Source organism: Castanea sativa, chromosome 8 (assembly GCF_040712315.1).
Source record: "Castanea sativa cultivar Marrone di Chiusa Pesio chromosome 8, ASM4071231v1".
Classification (NCBI taxonomy): domain Eukaryota; kingdom Viridiplantae; phylum Streptophyta; class Magnoliopsida; order Fagales; family Fagaceae; genus Castanea; species Castanea sativa.
Genome location: NC_134020.1, coordinates 50,759,670 through 50,769,002, shown reverse-complemented (window position 1 = coordinate 50,769,002; position 9,333 = coordinate 50,759,670). Strand labels below are relative to the sequence as shown.

The 9,333-nt window shown below is 32.6% G+C and overlaps 1 protein-coding gene across 2 annotated transcripts; it reads left to right on the top strand.

The window, feature by feature from the left end:
• The first annotated feature begins 2,706 nt into the window (after positions 1-2,706).
• LOC142607487 (ETHYLENE INSENSITIVE 3-like 3 protein) lies at positions 2,707-6,051 on the top strand. Of its 2 annotated transcripts, XM_075779001.1 has the most exons (4): positions 2,746-3,061; positions 3,438-3,510; positions 3,628-5,627; positions 5,730-6,051. In XM_075779001.1, the coding sequence occupies exon 3, from the start codon at positions 3,791-3,793 to the stop codon at positions 5,591-5,593; it is 1,803 nt and encodes a 600-aa protein (XP_075635116.1). In that variant the 5' UTR covers positions 2,746-3,061; positions 3,438-3,510; positions 3,628-3,790; the 3' UTR covers positions 5,594-5,627; positions 5,730-6,051. The 2 variants fall into 2 exon arrangements, with proteins under 2 accessions (XP_075635117.1, XP_075635116.1); XM_075779002.1 differs by lacking the exon at positions 3,438-3,510 and having other exon boundaries at positions 2,707-3,061.
• The last annotated feature ends 3,282 nt before the right edge of the window (positions 6,052-9,333 follow it).

Below are 9,333 nucleotides of genomic sequence, written 5' to 3'. Positions count from 1 at the left end.
ATTAATAGCTACGTTATTAATAAATTATTTAAATTGTAAGTTTTTGTAGTTTATAATTATGCATAAAATATAATCTTATAGATTATATAGTAAATAATATCCGATTGACATAAAATTTGACATGTATATTAAGAACGTAAAGAATATGAAATCCACTTCTGAAGTATGGAGAATGATGCTCCCTCCTCTCACATTCATGATAGGGTCCACTGATTAAAATTCATAGCGGGGTCCACCATGAGTGTTAGAAAAAGAAGTACCATTTTACTATACTCCGGAACTATTTACGAATTTTCCTACATATGGCTGACTTAAATATCAAATCCTTACCCTTAGGCCAAGATTTCACCTTCCTAGTAAATCTCATCGCTCTTAGCCCAAATTATGGCTAAATATATAGGAAATCAGCACACTAAAAATGATGTGCTTTAGAAAAAAAAAGTTTCTTTTTTTATTAATGTCTCAAATTAGCGGAAGGTCCTATCTGTTGGTTTGAAGAGTACCCTTCAATTCCGTTGTTCGCTATGATTCTTGTTGATAAGATCTATCACCATGATACAATCATATAACCCAAAAAATTAAAAGCTAAAAAACTAAAATAAAAAAAAATTGAATATCTTTAACAAATTCCACATATCATTTACGTCAACCAGTTTCTTTTCCTGAATATTTGCATAAATTAATCAACAAAATGATAGATGCATTATTTTATTTTTACAAAGGAATAACGCCAAAATCCAAATGAGGTGGAAGTGGAACAAAGTTATGCATTGGAATTTGGGAAGTTCGTGGCCGCCCCCAAAAAGGGTTTTTGCTCTCCACAAATACGGCTAGTTTAGGGTTTTTGATTGAGGCAACTCAAAATGAAAGGCATATCAAATTATTATTATTATTTTGATATTTGAGATAGAAGATTAGAATATTGGATGTCTCAATTTAAAATATCAAAATGTGTCAATCAATTGAGATACAGAACTTTTAATGAAAAGAACATGTCAAAATTGGTTTCTATTACTTTAATTTATATTATTCTTTAACACTTGTCAAGATAACATAGTTAAGTAGTATTTTCTTCCAAACTAGTTTAAAAAAATTTCCTCTAATCCATTACATTAGTGTTTCATAATATCACTTACTTATATTATTTAAACAAGTAATATGATTTATAAAAAAAAAATGTCATGTAATTAAAAATACACAATGATGGTCTTTTTACTTGCCATTAGTGGGATTCCTCCAACCAATTATATGATTGTGATCCTTCTAAAAAAAAGTGTGATTGTGATGACTCATAAAACCATTAAATTTTGATTTAACTCTTATACAACTCAATTTTAGATACAAGATAGAATTTATACTCTAACCTAATCTAAGTGTATACATGTGTGAAGCTCCTTCTGAGAGACTTGAACCCCGGCTCTTGCCTCCCACACCCTACAAGTACTTATACTTATGAAATGACCATCACACCGAGGGCATGCGGTGGTATACAACTCAATTTTGAAACATTAATTAATTGATAAACATAATTTTTCTTTAATCTAGTTTAGAGGAGTATCCTCTAACCCACTCATAAACTATTTACATATTATTTAAATGAGTCATATGAACTTGAATAATTTTATTAAGAACAAAATTTAGTTATAAAATTAGTTATAGTTTTAAATTACAACTTTATTCAATATATTTATATTGGGGATGAATTTTGATAAATCCACCAATTTATTCTTATATTCTTCATATTTGTAAAATTTCTAGAAAATTAAAAATTAATAGCTATGTCGTCAATAAATTTTTTAAATTGCAAGTTTTTATAGTTTAAAATTATGCATAAAATATAAGCTTATAGATTATATAATAAATAATGAACACGTAGTTCAATGGTTAAACTTTTAAAATATGCAACAATGTTTATTTTATTATGTAAGGTTTACCTACAACCAATTTTGTGGTAAACTTTATTCTTTTATTAATTGCTATGGATTGGAAATGGAAAATGTTTCCTCCAAATCAATTTAAAGATAAAATTTTTGTTTAATTAAAAGCCAGATCATTCTTCATGGGTAGGTCTATTAAAGTCATGTGAAATATATTCATTTGTATAATAAGTAATTACCTACCTTACTATATTATGAGAAATTTTACTATTATTATTATTATTATTATTACTTACTCTGTTAATATTTGCTAAAAATAATGAGAAATTTTATTGTTATTATTATTACTTACCTTGTCAATATTTGCTAAAAATAAGGAATACTTATAAAAGCACTCTTATTTTGGTAATTTCCTATTTCTGGTGTCTATATACAATGTACAATTCAAAAAACCAAAAAGGAAAATTTCCTATTTATGGTGTCTATATACAACGTACTATTATAAAAAATTTTAATTGACGTGTATTTTAAGAGTTTATAATAATATACTATTTTTAAAAAAATTTTATTGAAAATTGAAAAAATTTTGACAAATTTTTCAATTCTCAATAAAATTTTTTCAAAAACAATTTTATTAATGTATACTTTTAGAGCATATATTAACCAGACCTTTCAAAAAACCTTAAAAAAAGAGAGGAGCATAATACAAAGACTTTTCCATTACTATTTTATATATATTTTTGGACCAATCAGAAGGCATCACCAAAGAGAAACTCATGGGTCCCACGTTTTAATTTACCTTAAAAAAAATTGAAGAGATTGGCACCTCATGGATGACTGATAGCCCTCGAAGTGGTTGTCTTTTGCTGACTCCTTTGGCCGTCGAGCATATCTCTCTCTCTCTCTCTCTCTCTCTAAAAACAAACCCTCTCTCATTCACTCTCTTCGTAAATATATATATATTTTTTGGCATTGAATTTTAAGCAATTTTTATCTGCCCAAAACTCACATACCTTTTCTGGGTTATCTCTATCTCTCTCTGGCTCATATTTGTCAGCTCCTACATAGAGAAGAGGACAAAACAAATACGCGACTGTGAGGATTTTCGTCTTTCGAATTCATTTCTGGGATTTATCATCAAAATATGTGAAGGCTGAAGCTGAAGAGATTGGAATTGAATTCTGGTAAGAATTCTTCATTTTTTTTTTTCAATTCCCAAAATCTCAATCTCATGTTGTTGTTATTATTTATTATTATTTTTTTTTGTTTTTGTTTTTGTGTGTGTGTTATATAACTTAATCTGGCCCTTTGAATTGGTTCATTTCTATCTGTATAAAAGATTCAGTTTTTGGAAATTCTGAGAAGTGGGGTTTTGCTTATATATATATATATATATATATATATATATATATATATATATATATATATATATATATTTTTTTTTTTTTAAAAGAAGAACTTTTGAGATGTGGGTTTGTTTTTAAATCTAATACAGGATGTTGGGTTTGTATGTTAATATTTGAATCTTTGTAATCTAAGAATTTTTAGGGATTTTTATAGGTAGGGCTGTTTGGGGTCATCAGGAGGATGGGTTTGATTGAATAAAGAAAAGGGGCTGTTTGGCTCAATATTTGTGAGTTCATTAGAATTCAGCAATAATTATGTTTTGTTTTGTTTCTGAGATAAGGTAGGAATAGAAAATTAATCTGGGTTTTTGATTGTGGATTGATTTTGATGTTCGATGTAACAGAACCTTGCACTAGTAGGGAGCCTGGTACTACTTTTCATTTTAGTCCTAGAGTGGCTGTATAGCTTGGGGGCTGAAACAAAATAAGTAGTAAGATTCAAGATTTAGTTTTGTTTTCTTCCAAGCGTTTTCCTCATCAACCAGAGGGTTGTTGTAATTTGATTCAATGGACCACCTTATTGATGACACATTGGGCGACAGTTCGGATTTAGAAGTTGATGACTTAAGGTGTGACAACATAGCGGATAAAGATGTGAGTGATGAAGAGATTGAAGCAGAAGAATTGGAAAGGCGAATGTGGAAGGATCGTATCAAACTCAAGAGGCTTAAGGAAAGACAGAAGATTGCAGCCCAACAAGCTGCAGAGAAGCAGAAGCCCAAGCAGACCACTGATCAGGCTCGGAGGAAGAAAATGTCTAGAGCACAGGATGGGATTCTCAAATATATGCTGAAGCTGATGGAAGTTTGCAAAGCTCGTGGATTTGTCTATGGTATCATTCCTGAGAAGGGTAAGCCAGTGAGTGGTGCTTCTGACAACATTAGAGCTTGGTGGAAAGAAAAGGTGAAGTTTGATAAGAATGGGCCAGCAGCAATATCCAAGTATGAAGCGGACTGCCTTGCCATGACTGAGGCAGAAAATAATCGGAATGGGAACTCTCAAAGCATTCTTCAAGACTTGCAAGATGCTACTCTTGGGTCACTTTTGTCTTCTTTAATGCAACACTGTGACCCCCCTCAAAGAAAGTACCCGCTAGAAAAGGGAGTTCCGCCACCGTGGTGGCCAACTGGAAATGAAGATTGGTGGGTAAAATTAGGGCTTCCCCATGGTCAAAGACCTCCTTATAAGAAGCCGCATGATTTGAAGAAGATGTGGAAAGTTGGAGTATTAACTGCGGTTATAAAGCACATGTCACCTGATATTGCTAAGATAAGGAGGCATGTCCGCCAATCAAAGTGCTTACAGGATAAGATGACGGCAAAGGAAAGTGCAATCTGGTTGGGGGTTTTAAGCAGGGAGGAATCCCTAATTCAGCAGCCTAGTAGTGATAATGGGACATCTGGTGTAACTGATATGCGACGAGGTGGCTGTGGTGGAAATAAGCAAGCTGCTGTTAGTAGTGACAGTGACTACGATGTAGATGGTGTTGATGATGGTGCAGGTTCTGTATCATCTAGAGATGATAGGAGAAATCAACCAGTGGATGTAGAACCTTCAGACAATCTACAGGATAACGCTCCTGTCCAGGATAAAGATCCAGAGGAAAAGCAACCTAGAAGAAAAAGATCCCGTGTCAGATCAAACCGTGCTGATCAAATGCCTGAACCAGCTCATGATGAGCCTCTCAATGTTGAACCGATAGTGACTTTGCCTGATGTAAACCACACAGATATGCAAGTTGGATTTCAGACCCATGGAGATCAACAGGAAGCTGATACAATTGCAGCATTGAGGCCGCTGGAGAAAGATTTTGATGTCCAACCCCAGATTCCTGCAATTGAATTTAATTATTTTGCTGCTATACCTGCTGACAATCTAAGTTCCACACAGAGCATGTATGTGGATGGGAGGCCTTTGCTTTATCCTGTGATGCAAAATACTGAGATGCATCATGGAGATAACCGCAACTTTTATAATCCGTCTGTAGAATATGGGCAAACACATGATAGGCAGCAGTCTCAGATTGTAATGAATGAACCTCAAATTAGACCAGAGGAAGTTGGAGTCCATGTACCAGCCCTGCATGGAAGTGCAACTGATATTCCTAGAGGAGACTTACATTATTATGTGAAAGACGCATTTAACAATGAGCAACATCTGCCTGTTGATTCTCAGTTTGGGTCTGCAATTGATAGCCTGTCATTAGATTGCGGAGGATTGGGCAGCCCCTTAAATCTTGATCTTGAGGGCTTAAGTTCATTTGAAGACATGATGTATGATGATAACTTGATCGAGTATTTTGGTGCATAAAAATTCTTAGATTTGGTACTTCAGAGCTTAGATTGTAAGTAATGTTTTTCTCTAACATGTATCTGAATTTACTACAATTTTTAAGGATTCCACCTTTTTATTCTTGTTTTAATGTTATTTACTTTATTGTATCCAGGGGCTGTAAAATTGCAGTATCCATTGCTGACCCTAGCTTGTGGTCTTTCACCTGACTTGCATGTTTCCAGTTTTGGGGTTATCATTTGTGGATTAGATGATGGTAAGTTTGAACAACTCATCATTTGAAAACAAAATGAACAGAAGCATGTCGTATTGTGTTAATAGTTTGCATGGCTTTCTATCATAGGAATGACAGTCATGGGGCTCATGTAAATAATTCAATTTATTTAGACTGACCAGATGAAAAAAGTTACTTTATTTTGCATTTGTTATGATTTTAAATAGATATGCCATTGTGTTCTTCGTTCTTTCTGCAGTAAGTATAGTTAACGCATTTGATTTATTATTCTCCCTTCATTTTCCTGAGCTACCCCATTTGTCAGTTCTTAAAATGTTCAAAGTATTTCCTTTTAGATTGGTCTAATCCATTGTATGGCATTAACTACCTTTTCTTTTCTGTGTCTCTTTGTGTCCTTACTAAGTATGTGTGCACATTGATTTTTCCTCTGACATAATTTAAATAAATAATATCTTTTCAAATAGTTTGAAGGAATCTCCTTCAATCCACTGAGTCGTGATCAATTAAACCATTAATCATATAAGTTATTTAATAATTTAAACAAATTACATGACTTAATAAGTCATGTGATTGAAAGTACATGTGAATGATCATCTAATTGCCACATAATGAAGTTGGTAGAATTTTTCTCCAAACCAGTTTGGAGGAAATTATGCCCTTTCAAATTATCCTTATTACTTTAATGTATGTATGTATAAGGCATAAACTCAGCCTGAGTTAGGGAGCCTGATATAAGCTTTCAAGCCTGGAGTGAATGGAAGTATGCTCCTTTAACTATTAAGAACAAGTCGAGGTTGCATTATCTGTTTTGGACCAATAATTCATTATGGTATTTTTTTTTTTTTTTTGGGAGATAATAAAATATAAGATCTATGTGAGTGGTATGACTGCCATTGACTCACTGAAGAAGGTGCTAAAGAAAGATGAAACAGACCAGATACTTTCAACCTCAACAAAATCTGACCTAACTCAAATAGAGACATAGGGTCCGTTTGGATAGAACTTATTGCTGAAAACTGAAAACTGAAAACACTGTAGCAAAATAATTTTTAAATGTGTGAATAGTATCGTGGGACTCATTTTTAATGAAAAAGTTGTTAAAAAGTGAAATTTGTGGGTCCATGAACAGTGCACAAATGCACTGTTCATGAGAAATTAGTCAACAATTGCTGCTGAAAAAAAAAAAAAAAAAAAGAAGCTCAAAACGCAAACGCAGCCATAAAAGCTGTATCCAAACGAGCAAATAATGTGGCCTTGATCCCAACTTATGAGTGATGCATTTTTGCAATGAGTCCATGTGTTCTGTTGACATTAGCCTTCTCCCCCAAAGAGAGGCCTCTCTCTCTCTCTCTCTCTCTCTCTCTCTCTCTCTCTCTCTCTCTCTCTCTCTCTCTCTCTCTCTGTGCATGCTTAATCCTTTTGGGCCTTCACTTTCCTATTATGGTATAAAATTATGGAGAGGAAAGAAGAGGTTGGGATCTATGTTTCACTCAGGATCTAAATGATTGGGAATTGGATTTAGTGGTGAATTTCCTTCATATCTTAGACTCCAACACACCTTCAATGGAAAATGGGGATCATATGAGATGAAAATTGAAGAAGAATGAGGATTTTGACAATCGTTCGTTTTATAATGAGTTGAGAGGTTCCTTCTTCGCCGTCTTTTCTTAGAAAGGTATGTTGTCTTTCCAGTATTTAGAAAGTTAGGCCCGCAAGTTTCTTTTCTTTTTCTTTTTTTTTTGTTTTTTGTTTTTTATTTTTGTTTTGTTTCAACCACAGCTTGGGATAAGAATCTTACTGGTGGTAACTTAAGGAGTAGGGATTTTGATTTTGTTAACTGGTGTGTTATGTGTCGTTGTTGGGGGGAGATTATAGATCATTTGCTGCTTCATTGTGAAAAGGCTTATCGGTTGTGGAGCTTTGTTTTTAAATCTTTTGGGGTTTCGTGGGTCTTACTAAGAACAGTTTTAGATATTCTCTTTGGTTGGTAGAATTGGCTAGAGAAGCACTCATCAAACATTTGAAATTTAGTTTTTTTGTGCTTAATGTGGTGTTTATGGAGGGAGTGTAGTTGGCAGACATTTGAGAATATAAATAGTTTGGGAGACTAGTTGCTTTGCTTCTTCTAGTGGTTCTATGTTTGACTGGCCTAGGACTTGGGGACTCATATTTAGTAATTCCCTTCCTTTGTTCTTGTTCTCTCCTTATTTGTAATTATTTTTCTTCTTTGTTCTTCTAATCTTTTCCTTGTATTTTTTTTGGTTTGCTTTGTTCTCTTTTTGCATAAAGTTTCTTTTTCAACGTACTTCTTTCTTATTAAAAAAAAAAAAAAAATCTCATCCATATGGTATTTAGGGTTTGATTGGTTGGGAGGATGGAAAAGTGGTAAGATAAAAAATAGAGAGACAATGGAAAAGTGAGAGAATAGAAAAAATTTTAGTTTCTCTTATTTGTGTTTAATTGGGAGGGTGGAAAAGTGGAGAGATGGAAAACTTTTTTGTTTTGTTGAAAATAAAGTTTGTATAAGTTTATTATCATGTCCTTATTAAATAAAACAAAAAGTAACACATTATACTTTTAAAAAAATTGTGTATAGATGGACACTTCATTAAAGTAAAAAAAGAAATTAACCCAAAATTGTTTACTAAAAAAAAGAAAAAAGAAAAGAAAAGAAGCCAACACGTCTAGACAAAATCAAAGAAAAAAAAAAAAAAAAAGCCAACACGACACTCAAAAAAAAGTTTTCCTTTTTATTTTCTCTTCAATATTTTTCATCCACTCTATTTTACTTTTAAACAAATACACCCTTATATCCTCTCTTCTATCTTGTGCGGCTCCCACACAATTGTGGAGTCAACATATTATAAGAAAGATGATGCGTAAGATAATTATTAAAGAGAGATATGCATAAGATAATTATCGGAAGCTATGAGTCCCAAAATTCACTTTCTTGACAATATTGAGCTTGTTTAATAAGAGATTTTTAGTAACGTTTGTATTTTTTGAAAAAGTATGTGAAAATATATGTAATATTGTTTAAATACTGAAAAATTATTATTTAAATAACAATAACAAATAGGCCATTAGCTCCTTAAGTTATATTTAAATCCTAATCTATTTGACAAAAACTTTTAGCTTTTAAGTTTTTTTGCTTTCTGTCTAACAAACTAGCTTTTTTGAAAATAAATAAAATTTTAATTTTTTATAATAAATTAAAATTTAATTTTGTATTACACATTTAGCTTAAAAACTTTTTTTTAAAAATTCATATTTGTTGTATTACATTATGCAAACAAGCTACTGCGAAACACAGGATACCCAAAAAGAACAGATTCTTAAACCCCCGCGCAAACCGCCAGTATGAACTTTAAAACAAGGTTAGAAAAGTGTTTGTTTTCGGTACATGAATGAAGTAATGAAAGCATGAGCATAGCGCATACGTCATGAGGGGAAGCGAATCCAAAGCTGTCTCTTCCAGTCTTTAATATGGGTTGACTAAGACTTGATACATTGCATTCAAGTT

Bases quoted from the DNA above. Each gene is read 5' to 3' on its own strand.
- LOC142607487 (XM_075779002.1), top strand. From the start codon at position 3,791: ATGGACCACCTTATTGATGACACATTGGGCGACAGTTCGGATTTAGAA.